An 18,133-nucleotide genomic window follows, 5' to 3' on the forward strand; every position below is an offset into this window, starting at 1 on the left:
TAAACCCACAAAATTTTGAGAAATAAGCTGTCACTGCTTTAGGTCTCTAAATTTTAGATGGTTTGCTATACAGCAATAAATAAGTGAAACAGAAATCTATTAAAAAAAGTAATGACTTTTAAAATTCATCAGTACCTCAAAATGCTCCTTGATAATGTAAGCATTTGCAATTTTAGCCTTGATGCCTTCATAATCTCCAACATCACTAATACAGATTGCATACCACTAAAAATAGAAGGAAAAAAAAACCATATAAGAATAATAATACCCCACTAATACTCCACTCAATACAAGGTAAAACTGAGTATTTATTCTTCAATAGTCATTCTCATTCAACAAAAACTTAGCATAAAAACTGAATAAAATATACTGTCATATACAAAGGAAAGTAGACATGGCCCTTAAGGAACTCAAGGACAGGACGTGTTCTATAGTTCTCTATTGAGAACTATAATACAAGGTAAAGAATACAGAATCTCTAAGGAAGTTATCAACACAATGAGAAGACAATGATTCATGTTTATAACCAGAGTATAAATTTTTAAAAATTTGCAATTGAATAACTATCATTTTATTTTCTCATCCTCTTTTCTACAAGCTGCTTCTTCTCCCACATCTGCACAGTTCTAGTAGTAAGAGCCACATCTGTCAATTGTGATGTTGTCCCCATAGCCACAGATGGGATAACAGACCCAAACTGAGACAATCTGAGTTTTGTCCCTAAGGACTAAATACCTAATATCCAAGCTTCATAAATTCAAGTGCTGTAGAAAGTCACAAGATGTAGAATGAGAAAAAGAGTCTGCAGAGAAAAAGATGTGCAGGTAACAGCAAAGAGATAATATAAACCTCAGAGCAATCAAACCAGGTTTTCCTGAACCAAAAACACCCTGCCTTTGGGTTTTATTAGAAACAGTAGTTTCTAATAAACCGCCCCTCCATTTTTATTTGAGCTTATTTCTGTGGGGTTTTAAGAATTATAACCACAAAGATTTTAACTAAAACAAACTTCTGTTTAAATCTATTTTCTGCCAAAATCTTGGTAAGTTTATTGAAACTTAAAAAGTATAACTTAAAACATAACATAATTTGTGCACGTGTGCACGCGCGCACGCGCGCGCGCGTGCACACACACACACACACACACACCCCTCTATAGGCTATGCTCACTTAATCTCCACTGAGAGTTACCCAGCTGCCTAAATCCAGGGGACTAGGTGGTTACACAGGGTTTCAAATTTGCTGTTCTGATCTTCTCCCACATATCAGGACTCTGGATAAAAACACCTTCTCTTATGTATCTCACCATCTTCTATATGCAAAACAAACATAAGCTTATGGATGAATCCTAAACATTCTTCCCTGATTAGACTGGCAGTATTTTGAGATTTTTGACATATGTTAAAGATATATTACAATAATAGCACAAAGAGCAGTTATTAACATATGAAGTGCTATATCACTTGATGTGGACAGTAAGTTAAAGATGTATGCTATAAACCTTAAAGCAACCACTAAACAACATGACACAGAGTTATAGCCATTAAGTCAATGAAATAAATAAAATGGAATCCAAAAAATTATCAATAGAAAAGGCAGAAAAAGAAGATGAACAGATGAACAAATAGAAAGATAGGAAATTTAAACCCCAAAATATCATTAATCACATTAAATGTAAATGGTCCAAAACCCCAAATGAAAAGCAGACTGCCAAATTGGATTAAAATTAACAAAAACTAAGAGTGACATAAGTGAAAAAGGCAAAGTAAAGAACTCTGAATTCTGCTTCTCCATAAAAGCACTGCAAAAAAAAATGAGCAACAACTATCAAAATCAACTTATTTTTGGAACTCTGAAATTAACCTAAGGCTTGAGGTGACCTGGGAACGCTTATTCAAAGTATCAGATTATTCCTAATGAGAATAGTGAATTCTGTGCTGTTTTATCATCCCACACTCCCAATCTCAGCAAGAGCTATAAAACAGCACCCACCCCCCCATCCCCCGCCATTCCCAATACCTGAGGGTACAGAACAGATCTCACTCATGGAGAATTGTAATCTTTGTTCTGACTTGTTTGGTGGCTCCTTGGAAGACTGGCCTTGTACATATTTCACCTAACTTGAAAAGGCCCTAGTGATAAAACTGTCTCTGGGGTGCCAGAGCAGGGGGGCATTTACTGAAAACATTTATAAACTAATATCTTAGATTGCTGCTGTCTCCAGCAAATAAACTAATGAAAAGCTTGGGAGGAAAGGCTAGGTAAAGAGATGTCCCTAAGGGTGCTGGAAAGGTTCAATAAAGAAAAGCCAAAAGATGGGGCACCTGGGTGGCTCAGTCGGTTAAGCATCCGACTTTGGCTCAGGTCATGATCTCGCAGTCTGTGAGTTCAAGCCCGCGTCAAGCTCTGTGCTGACAGCTCAGAGCCTGGAGCCTGCTTCAGATTCTGTGTCTCCCTCTCTCTCTCTGCCCCTTCCCCGCTCATGCTTTGTCTGTCAAAAATAAATAAACATTAAAATAAATAAATAAATAAATAAATAAATAAATAAGAAAACCCAAAAGAATATTTCATGACATACGAAAATTATATCGAATTCAAATTTCAGTGCTCACAAATAAAGCTTTACTAGAACACAGTCACACTCACCACTTATGAATTGACTGGCTTTGCTCAACAATGGCAGGGTTGAATTGTGATAAGAGATCATATGTAATATTTTAACTGATTCTTACTGCTGCTCTATACACTGTAAATCACAGTGATAGTGTTATAACCTGAAAGCATTTGGAGTGCCACGCATACTCCATACCATGACACTTTATTACCAATGCACAGGTCAAAGGAAGATAAAATGGACTTCAAATGTCATGCTTTGAAAGCATCGTGAAATGTGAATTATTTTGTTATTGAATTAAATGGCAAAGCATTTTGCTAATTATGCAATAACACCATAGCCAAAAACAAAAACAAAAAGCTTAGGAAAGATCTGAGAAGGCCTTGAGCTTAAGGCTCTTCACAAATTGAAAGTGAAAGCCAAGGCACAACTGCCCAGCTAAGGGCTAATGGTATGTCCCAACACACACAGAGAGCCCCATGACCAAGAATGGGAAACATTTTGGCTCCAAACATTTTATAAAATGTATGCCCAATCATTTGGTGACCACTAAACTAAGAGAACAGAGACTTCTTTGGCTACATATAACAAAGAACACAGACTTTACAGAATCTGGTCAAGAAGTTACAAGAAAAACAACACAAGCACCTGGCTGGTTCAATCGGTAGAGCATGCAACCCTTGATCTTAGGGTTGTTTGAGCCCCATGTTGTGTGTAGAGATTACTTAAAACAAAATCTTAGAAAAAAGAAAAAAACAACACATACTAAAAGCAGCAACAACAAATTCTGGGAAAGGAGAGAACCTGATTTCCAGATTTACCGTATTATAATAGTTAACATGTCCAGTTTTCAACAAAAAAATTACAGGGCATGCAAAACATAAGAATATATAACCCACATACAGGAGGAAAAAAATCAAAGGAAGCTATGCCTGAAGAAGCCCAGATGTTGGGCTTCCTAGACTTTATGTATGTTCAACAAGGAAATTATGTCTGAAGAACTAAAGTATACTAAGAACAATGTCTCATTAAATAGAGAATTATCAATAAAGAGGCAGAGATTATAAAATGGAACCAAACATATACTTTGAAGGTGGGAAGTACAATAAATGGAATAAAAAATTCACAACACTGAATTAAGGGCTCAACAGTGGATGTGGACAGAAGAAAGAATTAGCTAATTTGAAGGTATCAGGTCAATTAAGATTACACTCTATGAGAAACAGAAAGTAAAAAGAAAGAAGAAAAATGAACACAGACTCAGAGGCCTGTGAAACACCCACATGTCTACCAAAATACACATAAGAGGAGTCCCAGTAGGAGAGAAGAGGAGAGAAAGGGAGTAGAATGAATACTTAAAAATATAAATGCCAAAGACTTCTCTACTTTGATGAAAACAAAGAACCCCAAATAAGGTAAATTTAAGAGATCCACAACCAGAAACAGCAGAATCAAACTGTCAAAGATAAAAAAACAAAGAGATGATCTTGAAAATAGGAGAAAAATGACTTGTCATGTACAAAGGGTCCTCAATAAGATTAACAGCCAAATCAGAAACCATGGACACCTGCTTTAGTCTGCTTGTCCTGCTAGAACAAAACACTAGAGTGGTCAGCTAAAATAACAGAAATGTTATTACTCATCATTTCTGGAGACTGGGAAGTCCAAGATCAAAATGCTAGCTGACTGTGTCAGAATAAGGGGATGGGAGCAGAGATATATAAGAGCAAAGTTGGTATACTACTAAAATTAAGTTGACATCCAATATGAACTTGGTAATTACAAATTATGATGGTAATGGTATTACTCAGGATAACTATTAAGAGTATAACTCAAAATATACAGTATAAGAAATAAAAGAATGAAAATGGCAAAACAAAATAAATCTATGGAATACTTAATAAAGGACACTAATGGAGGACTTAAGAAACAAAAGATCGAAAACAAATACCAAAATTGCAAAAGAACTTCTTATTGTCAATTACACTTTAAATGTGAATGGGTTAAACTCTCCAATTAAAAGACAAAGATTAGCAGCAGAATGTATTAAAACACATGATTCAACTATATACTGTCTACAATTTAGATTCAGATGTATATATGTATTCAATATACATATATACATATATATATATATAATATATATGTATTCAAATGTATATACATTTAAAGTAAAACACAGGTAAGTTTTAGGGCACCTGACTTTGGCTCAGGTCATGATAGTCTGTGGGTTTGAGCCCTGCATTGGGTTCTATGCTGCAGCTCAGAGCCTGCTTCAGATTCTGTGTTTCCCTCTCTTTCTACCCCTCCCCAGCTTGTGTTCTCTCTCCCTCTTTCCAAAATAAATGAACAGTAAAAACAACAAACAAAAAACAGGGAAGTTTAGCACATAAACCGTACTCACAAGAAAGCTGAAGTGATATACTAATTAGAATTAGATAATGATCTAATATCAGACAAAACAGACTTTAGGAACCAAACTGTTACATGAGAGACAAAGAAAAACAGTATCAAGAACATATAACAATTATAAACAAATATATGTAGAAAGAGACAATTCAACTATAATAGTTGGGGACTTCAATACTCCACTTCCAAGACTGGATAGAACTAGTCAAAAATCATCAAATTAGTTCTAGGAAAAAATCATCAAACAGAAGACTCAAACAATACTATATACTAATTAGACCTAGCTAGCATACATGTACAGAACACTTTACCCAACACCGTATTCTTCTCAATTCACATGGAATATTTTTCAGGATAGACAAGATACTAGGCCATAAAAAAGCCTCAAATTTTAAAAGACAGAAACCAAAGTATGTTCTCTGACCACAGTAAAATGAAAATGGAAATTAATAAAAGAAGGAAATTTGGATGATTCACAATTATGTGGAAATTAAAAAAAACACATTCCTAAATAACACATTCAAATAAGAAATCACAAGAAAAAATTTTAAATTCCCTAAGAACAAAAACAACACAACATAACAAAATTTGTGGGATTTAGCAAAATTGTATTCAGAGGGAAACTTATAGCTGTAAATGGTTACCTTAAAGAAAGATATCAAGATGTGGCTGGGTGTCTCAGTTGGTTAAGCATCCCACTCTTGATTTTGGCTCAGGTCATGATCCTGTAGTTTGTGGGTTTGGGAGCCTGCCTGGGATTCTTTCTCTCCCTGTCTTATACCCCTCCCCTGCTCAATCTCACATGCTCTCTCTCAAAATAAACAAACTTAAGAAAAAAAATAAAAAATATATATTTAAAGAAATCAAGTCAATAATCTAACCTTATACCTTAAGAAACTAGAAAAAGAAGGGGCACCTGGGTGGCTCAGTCAGTTGAATTCCCAACTCTTGATTTTGGCTCAGGTCATGATCACAGGATCATGGGCATGAGCCCCATGTCCGGCTCCACACTTAGCATGGTGCCTGCTTAAGATTCTCTCTCTCTCTTCCCCTGCTCCCCTCCCCTGCTCACACACTCTCTCTCTAAAATTAAAAAAAAAAAAAAAAAAAAAAACCTAGAAAAAGAAGAGCAAATTAACCTAAAGTAAACAGAAGGAAGGGAATAATAAAGATTAGAGTGGAGATAAATAAAATAAAGAATAGGAAAAATGGAGAAGAGCAGCAAAACCAAGTTAATTTTCTGAAAAGATCTACAAAATTTATAAACCTTTAGCTAGACATAATAAGAGAACAAAAGTTAAATTACTAAAATCAGGAGTCAAAGAGGGCATACATTACTACTAACCTCAGTAATAAATCTAGGAATAAAAAAGATTATAAAGGAATAGTAGCAACAATCATATGGCAACAGATTAAGTGACCTAGAAAACCTGCAAAATTCCTAGAAACAACAATCCAACTGATGTAAGAATAAGCAAAAAATCCGAATAAATGAATAATAAGTAATAATAAAGAGTTAGTAATCAAAATAACTTCCAACAAAGCGAAGGCCAGGACCAGATGGCTTCACTAATGAATTCTACCAAATGTTTAAAAAGAATTAACACCAAGCTTCTATCAATTCTTCCAAAAAAAAAAAAAAAAAAAAAACCCAGAAAAAGTGAACATGCCTCTAAGTATTCTATGACACCAGTGTTACTTTGATATCAAAACCATCACAAAACATCACAACAAAAGAAACCTAATATAGTTGCAAAAACTGTCAGTAAAATACTAGCAAACCAAATTCAGTAGATCATTAAAAAAATCATTCACCACGATCAAGTGGGATTGATCCCTGGGATGCAAAAACAATTCAACATACACAAATCAATCAAAGTGATGTATCACATTAACAGAAAGAAAAGAATCATATTTAAAAAATTTTTTTTCAACGTTTATTTATTTTTGGGACAGAGAGAGACAGAGCATGAACGGGGGAGGGGCAGAGAGAGAGGGAGACACAGAATCGGAACCAGGCTCCAGGCTCTGAGCCATCAGCCCAGAGCCTGACGTGGGGCTCGAACTCACGGACCACGAGATCATGACCTGGCTGAAGTCGGACACTTAACCGACTGCGCCACCCAGGCGCCCCAAGAATATTTTAATACATGCAGAAAAAGAATCTGCCAAAATTCAACATCCCTTCATGATAAAAAAAAAAAAAAAAAACTCCTAACAAGTTGAATTAGACATAGAAGGAACATATCTCAACATAATAAAGACCATACGTGATAAACCACAGCTAACATCATACTCAATGATGAAAGGCTTAAGATGTCCTCTAAGATCAAGAATAAGACAAGGGTACCCACTTTTACCACTCCTATTCAACACAGTAATTGAAGTCCTACCCAGAGCAATCAGGCAAGAAAAAGAAATAAAAGGTATCAGAATTGGAAAGGAAGAAGTAGAATGTCTCTATTTGTACATGACATGATTCTATATATAGAAAGTTGTAAAGATGCAACCAAATTCAAACAAAAATCTGTTTAATCAACAAATTCAGTAAAGTTGCAAGATATAAAATTAACATGTAAATATCAGTAGCATTTCTATATGCTAGCAACAAATTTTCTGACAAAGAAATAGATCCCATTTACAAGAGCCTCAAAAACAACCAAATAGGATAAATGTATATAAGAAGGCCAAAGATTTCTACTCTGAAAACTGCAAGACAGTGATGAAAGAAAACAAAGAAGATACAAATAAATTGAAATTAGCACATAAACCGTGCCCTTCCAAGTGCCCTGGAAGTATTAATATTGTTGAAACGTCAATACCACCAAAATCTGTGTATAGATTCAACACAATCCTCATCAAGATACCAATGGCATTTTTTTAAGGATGTAGAAAACAACATACCTAAAATTTATAGGGAACCACAAAGACCCTGAATAGCCAAAGAAATCCTGAGAAAGGAGAACAAGTATAAAGCTATAGGCATTAAAAGAGCATGGCACTGCATAAAAACAAACAAATGAGACAGAACTGAGAACCCAGAAATAAACCCAAGACTATACAGTCAACTAATATCTGACAAGGGAGCCCCGAATATTCAATTGAGAAGGACAGACTACAAAAATGGCACTAGGGTTACTGGATATTCACATGTATAAGGAATAAACGTTACACCACTCACAAAAATTAACTCAAAATAAGTTAAAGGCTTAAATGTAAAACCTGAAACTATGCAACTCCTAAAGAAAACAGGAATAAAGCCTCTTAACATGGGTCTTGGTAACGATTTTTTGGATATGACACCTAAAGCACAGGCAACGAAATAAAAAATAAACAAGTGGGACTACATCAAACTAAAAAGCTTCAGCACAGGAAAATAAACCATCAACAAAATGAAAAGTGTACCTAATGGGAGAAAATATTTGCAAATGATCTATGTAATAAGGGGTTAATATCTGAATTATAATTCATACAATTACATACAATTTAACAGCAGAAGAAAAATCAGTGCAATTAAAAAGTGGGCAGAGGACCTGAATAGACATTTCTTCAAAGATGATATATTGAGGTGCCTGGGTGGCTCAGTGGGTTGAGCGTCCGACTTTAGCTCAGGTCATGATCTCACAGTTTGTGGGTTCCAGCCCTGTGTCGGGCTCTGTGCTGACAGCTTGCTCAGAGCCTGGAGCCTGCTTCGGATTCTGTGTTTCCTTCTCTCTCTGCCCCTCCCCTGCTCACACTCTGTTTCTGTCTCTCAAAAATAAATAAATGTAAAAAAAAAATTAAAAAAAAATTCAAAGATGATATATGAAAGACCAACAGGTGCATGAAAAGATGCTCAACATCACTAGTCATTAAAGAAATGCAAATTAAAATAGCAACGAGGCATCACCTCAAATCTGTTAGAATGGCCATCATCAAAAAGAGATAGAGGCATTTGGGTGGCTCAGATGGTTGAGCATCCTACTCTTGATTTCGGCTCAGGTCATGATCTCACAGTCATGGGATTGAGCCCCACGGAGCCTGCTTGGTATTCTCTCTCTCTCTCTGCCCCTCTCTCTCTCACACGTGCGCGCTCTCTCTCTCTCTCTCTCAAAATAAACTTAAAAAAAAAAAAAGGAAATAAATGCTGGCATGGATGTGGAGAAAAGGGAATCCTTATGCATTGTTGGTGGGATTTTAAATTGTTACAGCCCCTATGGAAAACAGTATGGAAGATCCTCAAAAACAAATTAAAAATAGAATTACCATATGATCCATCATTTCTACTTGGGAATTTATCCCCCCAAAATGAAATTACCTATTTGAAAAGATATCTGTACCTATGTTCATAGTAGCGTTTACAATAGCCAAGACATGGAAACAACCTAAGTACAGATCCAATAGAAGATGAATAAAGCAGTTGTGTGTGTGTGTGTGTGTGTGTGTGTGTGTGTGTGTACACATACACAATGAAATATTATTCAGGTATAAAAAAAAGGAAATTCTGCCATTTGCAACAACATAGATAGACTCTGCATTATGCTAAGTGAAATAAAAGTACTGTATGATTTCACTTATATGTGGAATCTTAAAAAACAAACAAAAAAAGGCATAAGACTTGTGGCTACCAGAGGTGGAAGGTAGGAGGAAGGGGAATTGAAGGAAGATGGTCAAAATGTATAAACTTCTAGTTATAAAATAAATAAGTACAGCTGAAAAACACAAATTTAAACTGTGTGGATCCACTTATGCATGGATTTCTCTTGAGAAAATACAGTGTGAATTTATTTTCCTTATGATTTTTTTTTAGTAATACTTTCTTTTCTGTAATTTACTTTATAGGAGAATACAGTATATAAGACCTATAACATACAAAATAATGTATTGATTATTTACGTTATCATTAAGGCTTCCAGTCAACAGGTTATTAGAAGTTAAGTTTTTGGAACGTCAGAAGTTTTATGTGGATTTTCAACTGCATAGGGATTAGCATCCCTTGTTGTTCAAGGGTGAACTATATTAGGGATGTAATGTACAACATGAAGACTATAGCTAAACTTGATGTATCATATATAGAGAAGTTGGTAAGAGAGTAAACCCTAAGAGTTCTCATCACAAGGAAAAAGTACTTTTCTTTTTTTCTTCTCTTTCCTTTTTACTGCATCTATATTAGAAGATGGATTATCAGCTGAACTGACTGTAGTAATCACTTCACAGTATATGCAAATCAAACCACCATGCTGTAGACCTTAAACTTACACAGTGATGTATGTCAATTCTTCCTCAATAAAACCAGAGAAAAAGAAAAAAGAAAACTAAAGACTAGTGTCTCTTATGATATAAAATTCCTCAACAAAATAATGGCAAGCTGAATTCAGCAGCCTATTAAAAGGATTACACAACATGACCAAGTGAGATTTATCCCAAAATACAAAGTTAATTCACCATACAAAAATCAATTGAGGGAAGATAACACATTAACAGAATGAAGGGGGAAGAAACCAACATGATGATCTCAACAGACACAGAAAAAAGCATCTGACAAATTCCAACATCCTTTCATGATAAAAACACTCCACAAACTAGTTGCTGGAAGGAAACATTCTCAATCTGATTAGGAGCATTTATGGAAAGCCCAAAGTTAACGTCACAGTTAGTGGTGAAAGCCTAGCAGCTTTCCTCCTACAATCAGGAACAAGACAAAGATATCCGCTTTTGTCACTTCTTATCATTGTACTGGAAGTTCTAGCCAGGAAAACAAAGCAAGATTAAGAAATAAAAGGTGTCCAGGGCGCCTGGGTGGCACAGTCAGTTAAGCATCTGACTTCAGCTCGGGTCATGATCTTGTGGTTTAGGGGTTCGAGCCCCGCATCAGGCTCTGTGCTGACAGCTCAGAGCCTGGAGCCTGCTTCGGATTCTGTGTCTCCCTCTCCTTCTGCCCCTCCCCTGCTCACACTCTGACTCTGTCTTGCAATAGTAAATAAACGTTAAAAATATATATATAAAAAAAAAAAATAGGGGCGCCTGGGTGGCGCAGTCAGTTAAGCGTCTGACTTCAACCAGGTCACGATCTCGCGGTCCGTGAGTTCGAGCCCCGCGTCGGGCTCTGGGCTGATGGCTCAGAGCCTGGAGCCTGTTTCCGATTCTGTGTCTCCCTCTCTCTCTGCCCCTCCCCCGTTCATGCTCTGTCTCTCTCTGTCCCAAAAATAAAAAAAATTTTAAAAAAAGAAAAAAAGAAAAAAAAATAATAAAAGGTGTCCAAATTGTAAAGAAAAAACTAAAACTATGCACAGTTTATTTATATATGACATGGTCATAGATAGAAAAATCTTAGGGGTGAGGGAGAGGGGAAAATGGGTGATGGGCATTGTAAGGGCACTTGTTGGGATGAGCACTGCATGTTGTATGTAAGCAATGGATCACAGGAATCTACCCCCAAAACCAAAAGCATACAGTACACACTGTATGTTAGCCAACTGGACCATAAATTCTATTAAAAAAATAATAAAAAAATTATTTTTATTGATCACAAACTGAATTAATATTTTGGTTTTATTGGATTACATTATTAAAATTTATTTTTCCTCACTTTCACTTTTTAAAAAGAAAAGAAAAAAGAAAAACCCTAAATAGGGGCACCTGGGTGGCTAAGTTAGTTGAGTGTCCAACTCTTGATTTCGGTTCAGGTGATGACCCCATGATCATGGGACGGAGCCCCCCTATCAGGCTCCCTGCTCTGCGTGGAGCCTACTTAAGATTCTCTCTTTCCCCCTCTGCCCTCTTGTCCACTCACCTACTCGCTAAAAGAAAAAAAAGAAAAAACAAAAACCCTAAATAATCTACAAAAAAACTAGTAGATAGAACCAATAAATGAGTTTAGCAAAGCTATAGTATATAAGATCAAATGTCAGTTGCACTCCTATACACTAGCAATGAACAATCTGAAAATGAAATTAAGAATTCCAATAGCATTAAAAAGAATAAAATACTTAAAGAATAAATCTAACCAAAGAAGTACAAGACTTGCACAATGAAAATTACAAAACACTGTTGGAAAAAAAAAAAAGGATCTAAATAAATGGAAAGACAACACTTGTCTGTGGATTGGAAGATACAATGCTGTCAAAATGGCAAACTACTCCCCAAACTACTCTACAGACTCCATGAAATCCCTATCAAAAACCCAACTGGCTCCTTTGCAGAAATTTATAAGCTGATCCTAAAATATGTATGAAAACTGAAGAAACTCAGAATTCTCAAAATCATCTTAAAAAAGAACAGAGGACTCACAGTTACTTATTACAAAACTTTTCACAAAGCTATAGTAATGAAGACATCGTGATACTGGCACAAAGACCAACAGGTCTACATGTAGACTGATGAAAGAGAATTGAGAATTCAAAAATAAACTCATACATTTATGTTCAACTGATTCTCATCAAGGATGAAAATGGAGAAAAAAGAGTCAACAAATGGTGCTGGGACAACTGGAAATTTACATGGAAAAGAATGGATTTGAACTCCTACCTCACCATGTGTAAAGGTTAACTTTTTAGGATCAAAGACTAAATGTAAAGGCTAAAAGATATAAAACTCTTAGAAACAAATAGGTGAAAATCTGTGTAATTTTGGACTGGACAAGAGTTTAGATATGACAGCAAAAGCACAAGCAATCAAAGAAAACTAAACTGGACTTCTTCAAAATTAAAAACTTATACATCAAAGAAATCATCAAGAAAGTAAAAAGACAATCCACATAATGGGAGAAAATACTTGCACATTATATATATAACCAGAAACTAATATTCAGAAAACACTCTTAAAACTAAATAAAGGGGACCCTGGGTGTCTCAGTTGTGAGTGTCCAACTTCGTCTCAGGTCATGATTTCATGGTTCGTGAGTTTGAGCCCCACATCAGGCTCGCTGCTGTCAGTGCAGAGCGTGCTTTGGATCCTCTGTCCCCCTCTCTCTTTGCCCCTCTCCACTTGTGCTCTCTCTCTCTCAAAAATAAACAAACAAAACCCTCAACAATAAAAAGACAAACCCAGCTTAAAAATGGGCAAAGAATTTGAATATTTCTCCAAAGAAGATATACAAATGTCAAATAAGCACATGAAAAGATGCTCAACATCATTACTCATTAGAAAATGCAAATCAAAACTATAAGAAACCACCTCACACCCAGTAATTGTTATTTTTTTTAATGGATAATTACAAGAGTTAGCAAGGTTGTGAAGCAACTGGAACCCTCTCATACATTGCTGTCAGTAATGTAAAATAGTACAGCTACTTTGAAGAACAATTTGACAGTTCCTCAAAAAGAATTACATAGAATTACATATGACCCAGCAAGTCCATTCCTAGAAACTCAAAAGAACTATAAACAGGTATTTAAACAAATATTTGTACACGACTGTTGATAGTTATACTATAAACAATATCCAAAAATGTGGAAATAATCCAAATGTCCATCAACTAATCAATGGGTAAACAAAATGTGGTATATATCCATACAATGGAATATTATTCATCCATAAAGTACTGATACATGTTACAATGTGGATGGGCCTCAAAAACATGATAAGTGAAAGATGTCAGACACAAACGATCCCATTCTGTATGACTCCACTTCTAGGAAATATCCTGAGTAGGTAAAGCCATAGCGACAGAAAGCAGATTAGTGTTTGTCAAGGGCTGGGAATAAGAGTAAATAGAAAGTGAGTACTTAATGGGTACAGGGTTTCCTTCCAGGGTGATACAAGTGTTCTGGAACTACATAGAGGTAATGGTTACACCACATTGTAAATGTATTAAATGTCACTATATTGGGCACTTTAAAATGGTTAATTTTATGTTGTGTGAAGTTACCTCAATAAGAAAAAAAAGAAGTGAAAGCAGACGTTCACACAAAAACTTGTACACAATTGTTTACAGTGCTATTATTCATAATAGCAAAAAAGTAGAAACAACCTAAATGTTCACTAGTTGATGGATAAACAAAACTGGTATACCCAAACAATGAAGTATTAGTCATAAAAAAATGAAGTACTGTCACATACTCAGTATGGATAAACCTTGAAAATATTATGCTAAGGGAAAGAAGCCAAACACACAAAGGACACATATTATATGATTCCATTTATACAAAATGTCTAGAACAGGCAAATTCACAGAGACAGAAACTAGATTAGTGCTTGGCAGGGGACAGAAAGTGGAGAATTAGGATTAACTGGTAATAAATATAAGATTTGTTTTGGGAGTAACAAAAATATTCTGGAATTAGACAGTGATGATGACTGCACAACACAGTGAAAATGCTAAAAATCTACTGCAGTGTACGTTATTACAATGATGAATTTTATATGATGCAAAATACAGAAGTGAAAATCAAAGACTTATCACCTGTTTACAAGTATATGTTAAATATAAGGACACAATCAGTTAAAAGTAAAAGGACAGAAAAGGACGTAACATGCTACAAATTCTTTCATTAATCAAAAGAAAATAAGAGTTGCTACGTTAATATCAAAGTAGACTATAAAACCAAAAGAAAAAGAAAAAAACAAAAAAACCCAAGAGTTATTTCAAAGATAAAGGGGATCATTTTATAATGATAAAGAGGTCAATGCATCAAGAAAATATAATCAATCCTAAATGTTTATATTCCTAATAACAGCACTTTAAAATACATGCTACAAAAATTAATAAATTGCAAAAAGGGGCACCTGGGTGGCTCAGTCAGTTGAGGGTCCTTGATTTCAGCTCTGGTCATGATCCCAGGGTTATGGGATCAAGCCAAGCATCAGGCTGTGTGCTGACCATGGAGCCTGCTTAGGATTCTCTCTGTCTCTCTCTCTTTCTCTCCCTGTCTCTCTTCCCCTGTTAATGCTCTCTCTAAAAATTTTTTTAAATTAAAAACAAAAACAAAAACGCAATACCTATCAAATTAACCAGGATTCTTCACAGAGCTAGAACAAAAAATCCTAAAATTTATATGGAACCAGAAAAGACACCGATAAGCCAAAGCAATCTTGAAAAAGAAAACCAAAGCAGAAGGCATCACAATCCTGGACTTCAAGATGTATTACAAAGCTGTAATCATCAAGACAGTATGGTACTGGCACAAAAACAGACACTCACATCAATGGAACAGAATAGAGAACCCAGAAATGGACCCACAAACCTATGGCCAACTAATCTTGACAAAGCAGGAAAGACCATCCAATGGAATAAAGACAGTCTCTTCAGCAAGTGGTGCTGGGAAAAATGGACAGCAATATGCAGAGAAATGAACTTGGACCACTTTCTTACACCATACACAAAAATAAACTCAAAATCGATGAAAGACCTAAATGTAAGACAGAAAGCTATCAGAATCCTTGAGGAGAAAGGCAAAAATCTCTTTGATCTTGGCCACGGCAACTTCTTAACATCTCCAGAGGCAAGGAAAACAAAAGCAAAAATGAACTACTGGGACCTCATCAAAATAAAAAGCCTTCTGCACAGTGAAGGAAACAATCAGCAAAACTAAAAGGCAACCAACAGAATAGGAGAAGATACTTGCAAATGACGTATCAGATAAAGAGTTAGTATCCAAAATCTATAAAGAACTTATCAAACTCAACACCCAAAAAACAAATAATCCAGTGAAGAAATGGGCAAAAGACATGAATAGATACTTCTCCAAAGAAGACATCCAGATGGCCAACTGACACATGAAAAAATGCTCAACATCACTCATTATCAGGGAAATACAAATCAAAACCACAATGAGATACCACCTCACACCTGTCAGAATGGCTAACATTAACAACTCAGGCACAACAGATGTTGGCAAGGATACGGAGAAAGAGGATCTCTCTTGCACTGCTGGTGGGAATGCAAACTGATGCAGCCACTCTGGAAAACACGATGGAGGTTCCTCAAAAAATTACAAATAGAACTACCCTACAACCCAGCAATTGCACTGCTAGGTATTTATCCAAGGGATACAGTTATACTGTTTTGAGTGGGCACATGCACCCCAATGTTTATAGCAGCACTATCAACAATAACCAAAGTATGGAAAGAGCCCAAATGTCCATCAATGGATGAATGGATAAAGAAGCTGTGGTCTATATACACAATGGAGTATTACCCAGCAATCAAAAAGAATGAAATCTGGCCATTTGCAACTACGTGGATGGAACTAGAAGGTATTATGCTACGTGAAATTAGTCAAAGGAAGACAAATATCATATGACTTCACTCAGATGAGGACTTTAAGACACAGAACAGATGAACACAAGGGAAGGGAAGCAAAAGTAATATAAACACAGGGAGGGGGGCAAAATATAAGAGACTCTTAAATATGGAGAACAAACAGAAGGTTACTGGAGGGGTTGCGGGAGGGTGGATGGGCTAAATGGGTAAGGAGCATTAAGGAATCTACTCCTGAAATCATTGTTGCACTATATGCTAACTAACTTGGATGTAAATTTTAAAAAGTAAAATAAAATACAAGAGAAAAGAAAGAAAAAAATTTAAAAATACTGCAAAGAAACAAACCTACAACTATACTTGGACATTTCAACATCCTTCTCTCAATAATTTATACAGCAAGCAGACAGAGTATCATTAAGGATACAGAAGACTCAAACAGCACTATGAACCAACTTGACCTGAATGACATTTATAAAATACTCCCAACAAGAAACTGAATAAGCATTCTTTTCATGTGCACAAAGAAAATTTACAAAGGTGGACCATATTCTGGGTTATAAAACAAATCTCAACAAACTTAAAGAATCCTTATTTTTTATTTTTAATATAAACCAGTATTAATCAGGGAGGGGGTGCTGAGGGAGACTGGCCTCTAAGAAGGGAGCATTTAGAAATGGTGGAGATGGAATTTGGCTGTCACGATGACTTTGGGGGTCTGCTGAGGATAGTCCAACATGATAACATGATGCCCTAATCAAAAGACAAATAATGTCCCCATGTCTCCCTACAGTGTCCATTGAAAAACATTATTCTAAACCAATTAGGAAATTCAGAAAGTAGCAGAGTTACATGTGAAAGTTACACTAGGTCTCAGCTGTCCAGCCACTCTACTCTCACCTCTACATAAAACAGAAATATAACGTGAGGAAAATGAGTAAACAATTGTCAAGTGCTTACACTACTAGGAATAAAGGTATAGGTAATTCATGAAACTATTAACTGTTTAAAAATAAATATACACAGGGGCGCCTGGGTGGCTCAGTCGGTTAAGCGTCCGACTTCGGCTCAGGTCATGATCTCGCAGTTTGTGGGTTCGAGCCCCGCGTCGGGCTCTGTGCTGCTAGCTCAGAGCCGGAGCCTGCTTCAGACTCTGTCTTTCTCTCTCTCTGCCCTTCCCATGCTCATGTTCTGTCTCTGTCTCTCAATAATAAATAAATGTTAAAAAATTTTTAAAAATAAAAAAATAAGCATTCACAAAACTAAGTTATCAACACACTAATAAAGTTAGAATAAATGTTCAAGAATGCAAAGAAAAAACTACATCTTTTTGAACAAATGTTATAAAAATAAATCTCTTCCCTACTTCTTTAATATAGACAAATTTTCTTTCCCACATAAATCAGGAATCATAGGTAGGTATAGACTAATGTACCTCTCAATAGATAGTAACAGTTTCATTATATTAAGGACCTCACCTTATGAGCTGCAAAACTGCGTTCATTTTTTTCTAGTGCTCTTTTTGCATACTCTAGGGCTTCATAGACCAAGAGCTTTTTCTCCTCTTCTGAGGTTCCACTAAGCTGAGCTATGTCACGTGATGCCCGTGCCAAACGCCACAGTAACTCTGCGTCTTCACTAATTTGAAATAAATATAAAATAACCAGTTTAGCTCAAATGTAAAAATTGTTAAAGGTCACAGCACTAATGAATACATAATGATAGTCTTACAGGTCAGTGAAGATTTAGCAGTGTCAAAAGTCATTATTCACAATGCTATATTCTTTCACACAAAAACTTTATTTGCTAAAATTTCCTACAAAATACTACACATAAATATTAAACTTTCTTATGATATCTAAAATATTAACTTCCTTAGAAAAGACCTTTGTATTTTAATTCTCCAAACGCACTACAAATTCAACATGTAA

At 35.6% G+C, this 18,133-nt stretch overlaps 1 protein-coding gene across 4 annotated transcripts in view; it reads right to left on the reverse strand.

The window, feature by feature from the left end:
* Nucleotides 1–18,133, reverse strand: part of RMDN1 (regulator of microtubule dynamics 1) — a 55,263-nt gene that overhangs the window by 8,675 nt on the left and 28,455 nt on the right. For all 4 annotated transcript variants that reach the window (XR_006300495.1, XM_043601315.1, XM_043601316.1 and 1 more), the window contains exons 4-5: nucleotides 17,681–17,840; nucleotides 136–225 (exon numbers count right to left, since the gene is read on the reverse strand). Coding sequence is in view for 3 of the 4 variants with exons in the window: in XM_043601315.1 (XP_043457250.1) it covers nucleotides 136–225; nucleotides 17,681–17,840 (250 nt within the window). In the remaining variant the exon portion in view is untranslated. The remainder of the gene's footprint in view (nucleotides 1–135; nucleotides 226–17,680; nucleotides 17,841–18,133) is intronic.

Source organism: Prionailurus bengalensis, chromosome F2 (genome assembly GCF_016509475.1).
Source record: "Prionailurus bengalensis isolate Pbe53 chromosome F2, Fcat_Pben_1.1_paternal_pri, whole genome shotgun sequence".
In the NCBI taxonomy this organism is placed as follows: domain Eukaryota; kingdom Metazoa; phylum Chordata; class Mammalia; order Carnivora; family Felidae; genus Prionailurus; species Prionailurus bengalensis.